The 17014-nt window shown below is 29.7% G+C and overlaps 1 protein-coding gene across 5 annotated transcripts; it reads left to right on the top strand.

The window, feature by feature from the left end:
* The first annotated feature begins 10532 nt into the window (after window positions 1-10532).
* LOC139896529 (F-box protein At5g03970-like) lies at window positions 10533-14398 on the top strand. Of its 5 annotated transcripts, none has more exons than XM_071879174.1 (4): window positions 10533-10649; window positions 11676-11808; window positions 12066-12287; window positions 12944-14398. In XM_071879174.1, the coding sequence occupies exons 2-4, from the start codon at window positions 11701-11703 to the stop codon at window positions 14147-14149; spliced, it is 1536 nt and encodes a 511-aa protein (XP_071735275.1). In that variant the 5' UTR covers window positions 10533-10649; window positions 11676-11700; the 3' UTR covers window positions 14150-14398. The 5 variants fall into 5 exon arrangements, with proteins under 5 accessions (XP_071735275.1, XP_071735278.1, XP_071735277.1 ...); XM_071879177.1 differs by having other exon boundaries at window positions 11686-11808; XM_071879176.1 differs by having other exon boundaries at window positions 10564-10627.
* Window positions 14399-17014: the final 2616 nt, after the last annotated feature.

Consider the following 17014-nt stretch of genomic DNA (forward strand, 5'->3'; position numbering starts at 1 on the left):
AATATCATATATAATATAGCTATTACATAATTAATAAATTAAATGTAATTACAAGTTGAAAATAAAAGTACTATATTATTATTACTTTCATTATTATTACTAAGATTTATATTGATATTAATATTTGTATCATTAATATTATTATCCCTAATACAAGATATAAATACATACATATATATATATATATATATATATATATATATATATATATATATATATATATATATATATATATATATATATATATATATATATATATATATATATATATGAAATTGAATATGAATAAGTTGGTATATATAAATTAATATGTTATCATTATTATTAATATTGTTGATATTATTAATGATATTAGTATAATTAGTATTATAGTTATTAACAATATAATCGTTATATATTTATGGTAATTGTTATCATGATCATTAAAAATATTATTATTATATTATAAATTGTATTATTATTATGTATATTAATAAGAGAATTAATATTATTGTTATATTTATATTTATTAATAATATTAATTAAAATCTATAAAAAGTTAAAGAGATATACATATATAGTGATATATAAATATAAATAGATATATATAGGTATATATATATATATATATAACGTTATATAAAAGTTATTTATTAAAAAAAATCAGTATTATTATTATTATTATTATTATTATTTTTCTTTCTTCTTTAGCATTATTATTTATGTAATTATTATTAATATTATGATATTAATATTAATTATATAATCTGTAAAGAAAGAAAATCGTACGAATTAGGTTGCAAGCATCCATCAGATTGTATGGGATTCTTGTTTTGGTCTTAAATCAGTTACCTGCCCATTGACAATTCACAGTACAATCCAAAACCCAGTACAAATCAGTGTCAATTATATTCATTCTTTATTTTTTCTGTACGATGGGAGGGATTCCTGTCGATCCAATTTGCTACAAAACAAACGAGATTATCAAGGATAGGAACACATTCAATCAACTACGACCTTTACTAATCCCAAACATCCTTCACAGTTTTTATTTTTATTTTTGAAATTAAGCTGTAACAGATGAAGAACACCTACGGTCCCTGTACCATTACTTTTTCCTCAAATACTCGAATTCAAATCAATTATCAAAATGTGTTAAAGCCATGTTGTTAGGATTCTTCCACTTAAAATGTCTGCAAAATTTAAAGCTTCAATTCATCTTATCCATCAAGAATTTCGAAGTCAAAGTTTTGGAAATAAAAAGTCAACATCAGTTCTTCAGCTAAATTCGGAGTTTCTGTAGCAAGTTGAGTCAAATTGATAATTTTTATGGTTTCTAGAGATAATTTGGAACATAATTCGTGTTATGACTTTTGGATAATACATTCATAAAAATCGAAATCATTTTTTTTTTCCTATCCCAACAGCGACGAGCAGAAGCAATTTGAATTTATTTATTTTATTTATTTATTTTTTTTTGTTACAAAACAATCACAAGTATATCGATTACCTTTAGTTTTATGAATCCAAACATCAATTTAATGTGTATTGATTTTGGTTGAGTTGTCCCTGATCGGTTGTTGCTGGGAAGGAGATGAAAGAAAAGGTAGAACAGAAAGGGCAAATTAAATAAATTGGTGAGGGTGTTAATATCAGAAATGAAACAGATGGACGGATGGTTGAGTCTATATGTGCGTATATGAGAGGTCTCGAGTTCGAGTCCCGTTTCGGGCAATTATTTTTACAAGTTAGATATTGAGGTAGTTTTCATTTACAAATTTATTTTTGTCATTTTTATTGTTATTATGATTACAATTATAATTATAATTATTATTATTATTATTATTATTATTATTATTATTATTATTATTATTATTATTATTATTATTATTATTGTTGCTATTAAAATTTTAGAACACTTATTATTAATACTAATACTAAGGCCATGAAATTTATTATCAACATTAATATAAATTATATCATTATTACTACTAGTATTATCAACTAAAAATTATTAGTATTATCATGACTAACATTATTATCATTATTAGTGTTATTGTCTTATTACGATCATCATCAATAATATGAATATAAACATGTTAACAACATTCGTGTTACGAAATTTATAATAAGAGCGTTACGATAAAAATTATGAAAAATGGTTATAATTAAATGAATACATGTACAATTATGAATACAATTATGAAATTAAGTTATAGAATCTGTAGTCATACGAAAGTATTAGTATTATTATTATTAGTAGTGTTATTATCATGGTAGTTATTAAGATAAGTATTAGTATAATTATTATTATTATTTATAAAATCATTATGTTTATAGTTATTATTATTAGTAGTATATTATCATTATAATAAAAAAAAAACTTTATTACTATTAATGATATTATATTACCAAATAAACTTTTTGTATATAAAATATACCTTTAGTAATATTACATATAAGTATTTATTAATCCTATTAACATTTTATGTATAAATATTCATATATATCAAATTAAATATTTTAATATAATACTAACCAAATATATATTAATATAACTATATAGATATTAATCATTATGAATATATACACAAATTAATTATATAAATTAAGACATAATAAATAAATTTGTTCGAGTACAATTATGTGTATTAATATATACATACCAATGATATAGGTTCGTGAATCCGAGACCAACCCTACACTTTTGTTTAATATCGTTATATGTATTTTTACTACAAAATACAGTATGGTGAGTTTCATTTGTTTTTTTTACTCTTTACATTTTTGGGCTGAGAATACATGCAAATGCTTTATTAAATGTTTTACAATATTTATATGTGTGAGTTTCATTACTCCCTTTTTAAATGCTTTTGCAATATATATTTTTGGGACTGAGAATACATGCGCTGCTTTTATAACTGTTTTACGAAATGGACACAAGTAATTGAAACTACATTATATGGTTGAATTATCGAAATCGAATATGCCCCTTTTTATTAAGTCTGGTAATCTAAGAATTAGGGAACAGACACCCTAATTGACGCGAACTCTAAAGATAGATCTATCGGGCCCAGCAAGCCCCATCCAAAGTACCAGATGCTTTAGTACTTCAAAATTATATCATGTCCGAAGTAGGATCCCGGAATGATGGGGATATTCTTATATGCATATTGTGAATGTCGGTTACCAGGTGTTCAATCCATATGAATGATATTTTTGTCTCTATGCATGGGACGTATGTTTATGAGAAATGAAACTATGAAATCTTGTGGTCTATTAAAATTTATGAAATGATTATTTATGTTAAACTAATGAACTCACCAACCTTTTGGTTGACACTTTAAAGCATGTTCATTCTCAGGTACGAAAGAAATCTTCCGCTGTGCATTTGCTCATCTTAGAGATATTATTTGGAGTCATTCATGACATATTTCAAAAGACGTTGAATTCGAGTCGTTGAGTTCATCAAGATTATTATTAAATCAATTATAGTAAGATATATTACGAAATGGTATGCATGTTGTCAACTTTCGATGTAATGAAAGATTGTCTTTTCAAAAACGAATGCAATGTTTGTAAAATGTATTATATAGAGGTCAAGTACCTCGCGATGTAATCAGCTGTTGTGAATCGTTTATAATCGATATGGACTTCGTCCGGATGGATTAGGACGGGTCCTTTCAAATATAAACCTTAAATCTTAGAATCTAAACCCTAAACCCTAAACTTAAACCCTAAATCTAAACCCAAAACCCTACACTCTAGAATCTAAACCCTAACCTAAATCCTAAACCCTAAAATCTAAACCCTAAATCTGAACCCAAAACCCTAAACCTAAACTCTAAATCCTACACCCTAAATCTAAACCTTAAACCCTAACCTAAACCCTAACAAAAATACTAAAGCCTAAGGGTATGTTTGGCAAAGAGCTTTTAGGAACTTTTTGGAGCTTCTAGCTTTTAACGTTTAAGAAAAAGCTCCTACTTGTTAAATAGCTTCGTTTGGTAAACACAACTTAAAGCTTTTAGTGGGATTGAAATAGCTCCAAAAAGCTCTTTATTGAAACGCTATAGAAACTAGCGTTTAAATGGAACATGAGCTTTTGGTGACGTACTTTACTTTAATACCCTCTTAAAGTTGTCTCACGTAAATCCAACAGTTAGGGGTATCCAATTTCAATTTCAATATATAGATATATCAATTTCTAAACATGTATCGTATACAAACATATATTGTATTGTATTTAAATTTATAGGTTTGTCTTTGCATACATTGTTGTTGCTCGTAAAGTTGATGATTAAAAAAAGCATAAGTGTTTTTCGTATTAGAGTTGATACTTTAATTTGAATGCACGTCATTAATGATTTAGTTTGCAATAATCGTTGAACATCCAAATTACATACCACGAGATGAGCTTAATGATGTTAATAATCACGACACACGCACCGAAGAACAATTTGAAGGAAGAAGGAATGAGATTAAACATGTTCGTAACAATATTGCTACTTCAATATGGAATGATCCAATTTCAATTTCAATATATAGATATATCAATTTCTAAACATGTATCGTATACAAACATATATTGTATTGTATTTAAATTTATAGGTTTGTCTTTGCATACATTGTTGTTGCTCGTAAAGTTGATGATTAAAAAAAGCATAAGTGTTTTTCATATTAGAGTTGATACTTTAATTTGAATGCACGTCATTAATGATTTAGTTTGCAATAATCGTTGAACATCCAAATTACATACCACGAGATGAGCTTAATGATGTTAATAATCACGACACACGCACCGAAGAACAATTTGAAGGAAGAAGGAATGAGATTAAACATGTTCGTAACAATATTGCTACTTCAATATGGAATGATCGTCATTAATAATTTAGTAGTATTATATATGTTTTCAGTTATTAGTAGTATTATATATGTTTTCGGTTATTTGGTAATGACTATGTTTTATTAAACTAAAATAATGATATTTAAGTATTTTTTCTAGTGTCCATTTTTGTCATTTTACTTATTTTATAACAGCTCCAGCTACTTTGCCAAACAATTAAATACATTTAAAAAGCTTCAGCTAAACGCTTGCAGCTAAACGCCTGCCGCTTCCAGCTAGTTTTGGCAAACATACCCTAACCCTAAAAGAACTTACACGAATTATTGCATCCATCCTCAAAATACATATGCTTAAAATACTTATATAATGGGTCTTACCATTACAACATATTTATATATATGTTATTTTTATTTATTTTTTATTTTTTAAAAAGCATTTATATTTATATTTATATATATGTTATAACGGAGTAGGAATAAATTTTAACATATGCAAAAACCTTGTGGATCCATCAACCATACCTTCCCCAAGGCTGATAATTTCAGTTTCAATGTCGAGAGCTCTATAAACACTGCTATAAACCCTCGACATTCTGACAATGAAATCCCAAAGTAATGCAACTTATAGAGCTACAATTTACATTAAATTTAACTTTTCTAACACAAAATAGTGATTAAAAGCACATTTTCATATAAATTTAGGCATACCTTGTCCAATTTCTTAAACGAATCAGCCCTTCAGGGTAACCACGATTTAAGAGCTTCACCTGTTCCATCAATCATCCAAGTCAAAACTCATCACATATACTTTTACGACCTAGTGTTGATCCCAAAACTATAATATCCACCATATTATGAACAATCATATGACGTTTACCATCATAAATGAGGCAACTTTATACATATGATCAATCATATACTAAGATGGTATAACATATAAACAAAAGCAGTCGCATCAGTAAACAAAAGTAGCCCGTATTGATTTGGCTAACCACATTAAATTCATGAGGCAATAAATTATAAATGTATCTTACTACTATTAGGTACCCATTATCTTACAAATTCGAGGATTGCAAAAAGAAAAAGAAAGTTAGCCATAATTTTGTTTAACTGAAAGTCTAAAAAAGTTGAAATTCGAATCCAAATAATAGGACATGAGAAAACATATATAATTGAAATTATCACTTAATCAACCTGCTATATATTATTATTATTATCTAGCTAGTGTTTTTGGGTCAGGTTACCGAATGAGTTTTTTTTTTTGGTTCACCAAACCAACAACCAGAACAAAAAGCACGTACAGTTGATAAAACCTGCCTAAAAGCAGCAGAAAACAACACAAAAGGCGGTGGACTCGAAGACAACACACCAAAACAACAAACAAATTCTCAAAATGACATGTTAAAATCGAAATTATATTGACCTAAAAACACCCGTTGGCATAATAATTTGATTAGATTAGAAAGTCAATCAGGTTTACTTTTATTTATTTAAGGTTAACAACAGGTTTACCATAACTCTTAAGTGTATCCTCTTCGTCGTCTTCGTATAAAACCTTACCTTTATAAACCAGCCTCTGTTGTCCAGCTGGTACTTCACAACTCTTTTCGATAACCAACTTGAAAAGATCAACAGACGCCTCCAGGCTAACCTTTGACGGTGAAACTCGACCCATTTAAAATCGGTACATTAAGGCTCACTGTGGGTTTTAATGCAATACATGTACCTGCAAACTCACATTAAGAGTTTTATTATTAAGATTAAGATACATGTACCTGCAAACTCACAACGAGTATAGGATAACAACACATCATTATTACATTTTAGATTCTAATCCTAACGATATTCAGGCATAAAATGATTTTTTTCTTACTCTTATTGATGATTGATGAAGTGTTATCCTATGCTTTAGGGCACACAAACTTATATTTATACTGACTAGTGTAGCTTAAACATGTATAGGTAAACAAATAAGAGATAAAATATGAACTAACAAATTAAGTAACAACAAAAGACCTTTGCTTTCTCGGTGAAATGATGTAGCGACACATGAAAGCCCCTGTTGTTCCGGATCAAAAGAACAAGACGTAACCATGGGTCCTGACAACGAATTAGAGTACTAATATGAGGCAATACAAGAAATCAAATAGAACACACAACATTACAACATCAGAAGCGAAGAACATATAACACAACAAAAGAAACATGATAAACCATATTAGACCTAACCTTTCACCATCCTCAATAGCCTTAAAAGTTTGTCGATAACGAATCGTAGGGGCAAAAGAAGAAATTAAACCCTATCCTTTCATCATCAGCAACAGATAACATCGACGATAGCAGTCTTCCCTTTCCATTAAGATGGATTCAATGAATAATATACAACTTAAGTGTAACCTATAATAATATATACACTAAACAAACGATATATGCTCAAGGCTGGACCCTCGGACAAACAATAGTCACATTTCATTATACAATCTTACCTGATTTTCTCCAAATCTTTAGGAGTATTCTGGTTTTCAAGGGGACTCGGCTCAACATGAAGCCTGTAATCTGGCCCAAAATACTCGTAATACTCATTATAAGGCAGCTTATTATCAGGTTCAACACCTACTGCAACTGCTGTCTGTAATTTATTTATAAAAAAATACTCAATCGTCAATACAACTTCTTTATATACATATATACACGCACACATGAAGAAAAACGGCTAATTTTGGTGATGAAACCTATAAACCCTAATTAAAACGACTAATTTAAACTCACAATCGATCTGTATTTTTAGCATAACAAAACATAATTTTAATTAAAGTGATTTCTAATGAACCTGTTGAAATCGATATGTACCTGTATGAATTGATAGAGAATCGCTATGAATTAGTTTATTGGTAGCGGATGGAATGATACGACTGAATGAAAAGATTTAGAAGGGTAATTATGAAAGGGTTTAGATTACCCGTGTTTTTTGATGATAAAGAAAAGGAATACCTCAATACATCTGATGAGATTACACTTGTGTTTAATAGATGCGGGATCTTCTTTCTGGCCAAATTCGCCATCGCCATTGTTAAAGGAAAAAGAGGGAATGTAAACCCTAACATAATGAATTATATGGTGATGAACGAATCCAGAGGAAGAGGATGAACGTCTGGGTTTTTTGTCACGTATGGAGAGCTAGGGTTGAAGGGTGTCAAATAAACTCACAATGTTTGAAACCCCTAATTTCTAATTTTCAAAGAAGCTTCCGTGTTTATTTTAATTTGAAGGGTATTAAGGACAAATAACTTAGTTAATGGTGATTTATTAGCTAATTTTTTAGTATATGATTAAGGACCGTTGGATTAAGGGTATTAAAATGTAATTTTCTAATCTAATGATAATTAAGGGGGTTTTGAAAACATTTATTAGCTAATCGAGACTCTCTTTTAATGTATATAGTGATTACAATAAATTTTTTAACCATTATTTTATGATATGGGTTGTATTTTATCTAATTATTATTTTATTGTTTGATTGAAAAATTAATTTAAACTAGTGAAATGACCCGTGAAATCACGGGTTTGTTTAAACGAAATAATTTAATGACATGTTTTAGGTATTAAGTGAATGTAAATGCTAAATTCATTTATTTTAATGACCCGCTTGACTAAGAAACTTGTCGTTATTTTTACAAATATATAGAGACATTTATTTTTGCATACATATGCAACGTAATTAATTTCGTAAAAAGAATCAATATTTGAATATTAATAATATAATAATAATTATAATTATTATATTAAAAGTATATAATAATAATAAAGTTTGCTCAAAGTTGAATATTTGTATTTTTAATAATAATAATAATAATTATTATTATTATTAGTAATAATAAATGTCTTTTAAATTTTTTTAGAAAATTAAAATTACAATTTATGAGAGATTAGTATTTCTTTTTATAAAAGATTTCGTATTATTTTTTTAATTAAATTAATATATAATTATGACATCATTATTATGAAAATTAAAGAGTAATTAGTTTAATTATGACATCATCATTTTAAAGTTTTATATGACTATATAGATTCAAGTTATAAGATATAGTTTTGTACATGTAAACAAATTTTTTTACCCCTACGGCAACACGCGGTCTTCCTTAGACAGTGATTAAATCAGCGTCAAGTAGACGCATGAGATGAGCTTTATAGGCTTTGACAACGAGGGATGGAATTAAAGCAGCGTCACACACTAATGCTTAAAAACGTTAGTCATGTTTCCAACAAAAGCCAACAAAGTCGTTTGATTATATTGCTCAATCAAATTTACAAGGATATAATCATATTATTAAATTACTTTTTATTTTTTATTTTTTATCATCCAATCAATCAGATTTTACCATATCACCCTATAAATATTTGATACAAAAATTTGAACTTTTGAATTAATGAAGCTCGAATACAGTAATAGTCAAAAACTCACTTTTCACAAAAAAGAGCATCATTTACTTCTGACCTCACAGTCAAGGGCTAATAGCAGTAACTAGTTAATTTTACAAGTAGAAGTCATCAGGGGCGATTTTATGAAGGGACAAGCGGGGGCAGCCGCCCCCAGTGAATTTGCAATTTTCAGTGTAAAAATTTTGGATTTTTCGACTTTGCCCCTGGTGGATTTTTTTTTTTTGCCCCAAAACCTTCAAATTTTGTCCAAAAATCTCTAAATTTTACCCCAAAACCTTCAGATTTTGCTCACAAACCTTCAAATTTTGCCCCAAAACCTCCATAATTTGCCTAAAAACCTCCATTTTTTGTCTTAAAACCTCCATATTTTGCCCAAAAAAATTGCTACGGTTTTAATTTTTTTTTGCCCCCAGTAAAAAAAAAATCCTGGTACCACCACTGGAAGTCATCATAGTATTATAATTGATATTTTAAGTTCACTTTATTTTACCATGAAAATGCATAGCACATAAATCATATACATACACAATCACATATCTCAGAGATAGATAAAGATATATTTATTTTATAGATTATAGATATAGATAATGATATTTGATTTAATAAACGTAATAAACGATTTTATACATATATAAAATATACAGTAAATTTCTTAAACCTAACCCTTAAAATAAAACAATTATCCATTAAACTTCCTTTAATTACGGATTTGGTTCCTAATCAAGTATTCAAGCTAATTAAAATTAATTGGTTCACGCACAAGTCTTTTGCTCCAGCTATACATTTAATTAAGTACGTACAATCATTTCCATAATATCTGTCGATCTATATTCTATCATTATCATTATCATTATCATTATCTTCATTATCTTAATATATACTTGCTCTGCAAGTATCTAGTTTCCCAATTTTCACTCCACGTGTACATTTCTATCATTCAACACACATATGGTCCCACAAGTCACGTTCACATTGGTTAAAAAAACATTTCATGACCTTTAATTTCAAAAAGTAGCTCCAGAATGACTAGACGGTGTTTGAAAATGAGTAGATAGATAGACAGATGATTACATACAAAAAGAAAAAAGAGGGGTAGAAGTTGTCAAAAAGCATAAACTTTTGGGGTGATATTATAAAATATTCAAATTGGAAACAAATCAGTGTCATTGGCGATCACGACTTGTTCGGTTGGTTGTGATTATAACCGACTTCGACGCCATTGGTTAGTTTATTATATAAACAACGCTCATTTCATTTTTTTAATTTAAATTAAATTACTCAATAAAAATACGTAAAAGCCTCTGAAACCCTAGAGAATCCAGTAAGAAATTTCAAATTAACAGAGACGAAAGTTGATTCATTCGGTAAGAAAAATAATCGATCAAGGTAATTCTTCTTTTTTCTTGGTTTATTAAATCAAAATCAATGAATTGAATGACTGTGAATTTGTAATTCTTTATTTGTTAATTGATTGATTATTGTTAATTGATTGATTATTGTTTCATTGATTATAATGATTCAGGAAATGGAAAATTGTTCACTTATTTGTCTGTTTTGATCAAGATTAATTATAAGTTTTGATTATGGTGTGGAAAAATGCGTAAAGAAATTAGGTATATAGAGATCAGATATTAAATAAAATAATAAAATAATAATAATATATTCCGTGAAAATTACGCAGAAGAAGGTAGAAATTTGTATTGCGTTTACCTTGACTTGATGTGATGATGTTAATGGCTTAAAAGCTTTTCTTGTTACATGCATCGAAGAGTTGCGGAAGGTTCAATGCAAGTATATCAATTATATATTTATAAAATATATATTTTATATATTTATAATATATATTTATATGTATATGTATATCCATATATATGAGATAAAGATAGAAGATATATTTTTTATATAAAAACGAATCTTGCGCGCACTTATAAATTCTCTATAAATCGATTATTAGTTTATTTACAATATCAAAGGTGCCGATCAAAATTCGAAAACGTCTGGTAAGTTCTTTTATTCACTGTATTTTGGATCATGTTAATGCATGATCGATCAATCAATTATTTAACGATTACACTAATATTTGATAATAATAACATGAAATTATGTATATACGTTAATCTCTGTATGCATGAAGATATCGTTAGGGTTTGTTTTTTTTATCATCATCAGTTAAAATCATCTGTTTTATTTTATTCCTTGATTTTTAGGCTGTATCGTGATTGAGAAACCCTAATTGATTTTTTTTGTAATTACTTTACACGTTCTTTTACAGACATTCATGCAATAATTCGATATATAATAGAGTAATATATATATATATTGTTTTTTCATTTATCAATTTTTATTCTTTTTTTGTTTTTTTGGGTGTTTGTGTTTGTTTGAATTTTAAAACAGACTGTTTATTGTGATCAGCTGTTTGTAGGGTATTAAATTGAAAATGGAAAACGAAGAGGAAGTTCATAGTGATGGATCTTTTGAATTAGTCAATATCGATGAGTATGAGAGTGAGCTGGAACTTATGGCTGATGTTGTATCTAACAACATGGTATGGTTCTAATTTATCGACATTCGTTTATGGCTTTTATATGTATACACTGTTGTTCTTGGTGTAGGTGATTCAAAATTGCATGTTGATCTTGTTTACTTTTGTATGATTCGAGATTCGGATGGCAATTTGGATCTTATTAAGCTGTTATGTTAATAACTTGATGTTATATTGCTGTAACTTTTGAAGAAATTGGTGTAACTGAATGACTTGTAATATATTTTAATTTGTTATTTTGATTTTTGGTTTCGTTTCAGGAGTTTTCGGATGGTTCGTATGATTTTCTTTGCTCCGAAGTATCTGAAACAGATACTATAACTGAGGGAGTTGCTGAAATTGATCTCGACAATAATCAATCAGAAGGAGATTCTGAAATCAATAGTGAAGCAAATTCTGATGATACAGAAGGGGATGTTTCGGAGTTTAGTAATGAAACAAATTCTGATTCTGATTTAGAAATTCAACCGAGTCCAAAAAAGGTACGACTTATATTACGTTCTGCTTATAAATGTTTCGTATATAAGCCGGATTCCTAATCTTGTAGGTGTATGTCTAAATTGTATGTCTTTAGTCATCACTTGGTATAAATTTGCTATATAATCTGTATTAAATGTGTCACAACCTTTTGTATTTTTGTTGATAATTGTTTAAGTGATTCTTGTCTAATGATCAATTTGTTATAGATGTTAATGTTGTGTGTCTTCTTTTTCATAGATCAATGTATGCGTTACTGAAATTAGCATTATCGTGAATAATGTAAATGATTTTTAAGAATCTTAGGCTGGCCTTTAGCGTAAATTACTCTACTTTTTATAAAGATTAGCAAAGGTCAAGGCGCGTATGGATTAAAAAATCTGTATTTAGTGACTGTAAACTTAATTAAGAAACAGAACAGTTTATACTATTTTATATGCTAGCATCAGCATCAGCATCAGCATCAGCATCAGCATCAGCATCAGCATCAGTATCAGTATCAGTATCAGTATCAATATCAGTATCAGTATTAATATCAGTTTATACTATTTTAAGTTACATTTGTTACAATAATCTAAACTGGAATTGTGATTCTTTTGTATATATGTGCTTGTGACGTTAAATTTATATCTTCTCCGCTTCCTCATTTGTTAAATTGCAGGGTAAAAAACGCAACTTGATGACTATGCTGCTTGAGAACCCGAATCTGGACGTGCTATATAAGGATCCGGATTTGAACTTCAGTGAATTCCTTTTAAAAGAGGCGGCAAAAAGCCACATCATTCCTTACCTTCCCGCCAAATCTTTAGCTCGGTCTCGACTTGTCTCGAAAGAATGGAACCGGTGGATTTCAGGCCCGTTTTTCGCTCACATCCAAAGTCAACACTTCAGAAAAACCTCTGGTTTTTTTCAAAATAAGGCTGAACATTCTACTCATTCCAGTTTCTTCCAAAATTATCCGGAAGATTCTACGCATTTCATCTCACTCGAGCATTCTGCTTATGGTGTTCCGTCCCCTTCACTAAGTTTCATCCCTCGTCGCGTTTCGGTACGAAGCTCTTGCAACGGGTTACTTTTATGCCAAGATTTAGATGAACTGAGTAAATACATTGTCTGTAACCCTGCAAATCAGAAGTGGGTCAAAATCCCACCTTCGAGTTATTACCATGGTGAAAAACCCAAAATCGTGCTCGCGTTTGAACCCTCTTCTTTAAACTTTGAACCATGCTATAAAGCTGTATGCCCGTTTTCTCTTCCAGATCTTACTGACGGACCCATTGTCTACTTTGACATCTATGATTCAAAGACTCAATCTTGGAGAGTGTCGGATATGATTTGTGTCGACATGACCGAATCTGAGCTGGAAAGTGAAGGGCTTTTTGTTAATGGGGTTGCGTACTGGGTAACGACAGGTGGCGTGTTATTAGCTTTTGATCTGAAGAACGAGATATATGGGCTTCAAACCATCCCTTTTAGTGGTGGTTCGCTGTCGAAGATCAGTGGTGAAATATGCTATGTGAAAGCTCAACATCATCATGTTTCAAGATCATGCTCTTTGGATGTTTATGGCGGTGGTTTTATGTCCCTGAAAAAGACCATCAAGTTTAAACTTCCTGTTATTCCTAAAAAGTCTTCCATCAAAGCTTCCAACTATAGCTATGGAGTTGAAGATGATTATGTGATGGATTGTGTGGTTTTGGCTAATTCATGTGATGACGTTATTGCTGTTACAATGGAGATGTCGAATGGGCGGTTTGTTCTTTATGCTTATCACGTGAATGATCAAAAGGTTGAAGGACCATGGCATCTAAAAGGCTCTCGGGACGTGTTTCCTTATGTGAGTAGCCTCGTCCCTCTAACTGGCTAAGGATTCGTCGTTTCTTTTTGAAATTGCATTTTTTGTTTTCAGATTGGTTTTGTTCATATTAGAACCTGGGATATGTGAATTGGTTTGAGATGTTTTTTTTGTTAATTTTGACATGGATATGGATATTTTTTCTATGATGAAGTAAATGTTTCTTTTGTGGTGTTTATTGTCATTTTGACATGGGTGAAAGGGTGGCTTGTTACTCAAAATGGGTAGCCTGCTGAATGCACATTCAAAATTGTCTTCTCATTCTATTGAAATTTAAAAATTACTGCTTTATTTATGAATGTTCTGATTCAAAGAGAGATATTTGAGTAAATTTTATTGATTCTGTAGCTTAACAGGTAAAATAAGTTGACAGGCAAATGGGCAATACAGTAAATTTCTTGAGTGCTTAGCACAGGTAAAGGTAGTTGACAGTTAATACGGTAAAGTTTTAGTCTTTTAGGGGCTACTCTCAAATGGTGCAATTCTGTTAAGTCTTTTTAGTTTGCAAATATGCATTCATATAAAAGTTTGTTTTTGCGATACTGTGATTTACAATGCTTTAAAGAGTCTATATGATATATGATTAATGATTCAGCATTCACAAATCTGATGTGACAAAGCTGCTTGCAATTTCACGTTTTCCCCTGCCCCCTGCCTAGATGGCACACACCATGTACACATTGTAACCATTGTGTCTCGATCGAACTCCATACGTGATTTGAATAGTTGCATCCTAATTAACGGGATATTCGCCAAAATACACTTTTTAAAAAAGTTTTCAATGAAAATACACCGTTTTAAAAAAAATTGTCAATATACACCATTTGGTAGACCAAAGTGTTGGTCGACCACCATATATCTTGGTTGACCACCTCATTTTTCAAGGTGGTCGACCAAGCTTCATTGAGTCTCCGGTCGACTACCATGTAAACATGGTCGACTACCTCTCATTTTTTCATGGTCGACTACCCCCACAAGAAACAAGGCGGGCGACCCAACCCATGGTCGACTACCAAAAATTGGTATATATGGAAATGAAATAATAAATAATAATATACATACCCCAATAAACATGCTTCTTGGTTAGTCGACCTGCATCTTCACATCATAATAAATAATAATATACGTACCCGCATTCTCTTAGTTAGTCGACCTAAATAATAATATGCGTACCTGCATTCTTCTTCTTTCCCGAAATCCAAAGAAATGTTCACAGAAAAAGCTGTGTGAACGAGTAATATTATATTACTTTATTACTTAATAATTTTATTATTTAATGTTTGATGCAGTATTTAATTTAATTGGATGTGTGTGAAAGTGGTTTACTAGATAGTCATGTATGTGGAACTCACTCTACATTAGTCATGTATGGTTATATCAGATAATCATGTATGTGGAACGTACCCATCAATTTTTTGTGGTGGTCGACCAAGAAAGTGGTCGCCCCTTTCATTTTTTGATCGACTACCTTGAAAAATGAGGTAGTCGACCACACTATAGGGTATACGACCAAATTGTAGGTCGACTTAATGGTGTAATTTGCCAATTTTTTTTAAATAAGTGTATTTTGTTAGAAAACTTTGAAAAATAGTGTAATTTTGGCAATTCCCCCTAATTAACATCACAAGAGAAACAATTACTTCATCATAGACTCTGCATGTCACCACCAATTCTTAGTGCTCCTAGTCATTTTAATGTAACCCTCTTATAAAACTTAACAAATTAGACACAAATTATTGGTACAAAAATATAGTAGTAAGTTAATAAATAGAAATAATGTCTCAAAACCAAAGGAAAAAAACCATCTCACTTGCTAAGCATGTGGAACCAAAATAGAAAAGTTACGAAAAACTAGGTGATGGGATCAATAAAGAAAATGATGGCACAACGGAACAGTAATTGGGCGACCAATCAGGAGCCTCAAAAACATGGTTCGATATCATTAAAGGTTGAAAGCATACAGACGAAATCGGTATCAACTTCTCAAACTCGATTGTATGTAATGTGGGAAACGGAAATAAAACCTCATTTTGGCGTGACAATTGGTCTGTAACTTGTAGTGACCCGAACTTTTCCATATTTATATATATTAAATGAAATTGTTATTTACATGATTAAGTGTTTCCAATATGTTAAGCAATCAAACTTGTTAAGACTTGATTAATTTAAATAGGTTTCATATAGACAATTGACCACCCAAGTTGACCGGTGATTCACGAACGTTAAAACTTGTAAAAACTATATGATTGTTATAAAAGTAATAATTGGATGATAATTTTATTATTATTATAGATATTGCATAGTATATTTTTTTGAGTATAAATAGGTGTGTTGAGTTAGAGTTTATGGTATGTATTTTTTGGTTAACAAAAACACTCTCTCTCTCTAGATTCCAAATGCCACTAAACTCTCATTGTACATTTTTCTATAAATAAAAAACCAATTACTCATACCTTTTGTTCAACCTTTGTTTTCTCCGTTTTACAGTATCTCTATCTCTATATACCTTCTACAGTCAAGAACCACTAAAGGTAGTTATAAGCCTACTGAATTATAACACGTTATCAGCACGATTATCTCAACATTTATACTAAATATGGTTGGCTCTGCCACCTAACTAATATATGATCGACACTGTCGCCTAATTTACATTTATGTTATCTAACATTTATTTATGTATACTAACATTTACATTTATGTTATCTAACATTTATTTATGTATACTAACATTTACAGTTATGTTCACTAACATTTATATTTATGTTATTTAAGTTATATATGATCGGTTATACCACCTGAATTATATTTTCTGTAATCTAACTCTTATTAACTTCACTAACATTTATATTTATGTTATTTAAGTTATATATGGTCGGT

Source organism: Rutidosis leptorrhynchoides, chromosome 3 (assembly GCF_046630445.1).
Source record: "Rutidosis leptorrhynchoides isolate AG116_Rl617_1_P2 chromosome 3, CSIRO_AGI_Rlap_v1, whole genome shotgun sequence".
NCBI classification, from domain to species: Eukaryota; Viridiplantae; Streptophyta; class Magnoliopsida; order Asterales; family Asteraceae; genus Rutidosis; species Rutidosis leptorrhynchoides.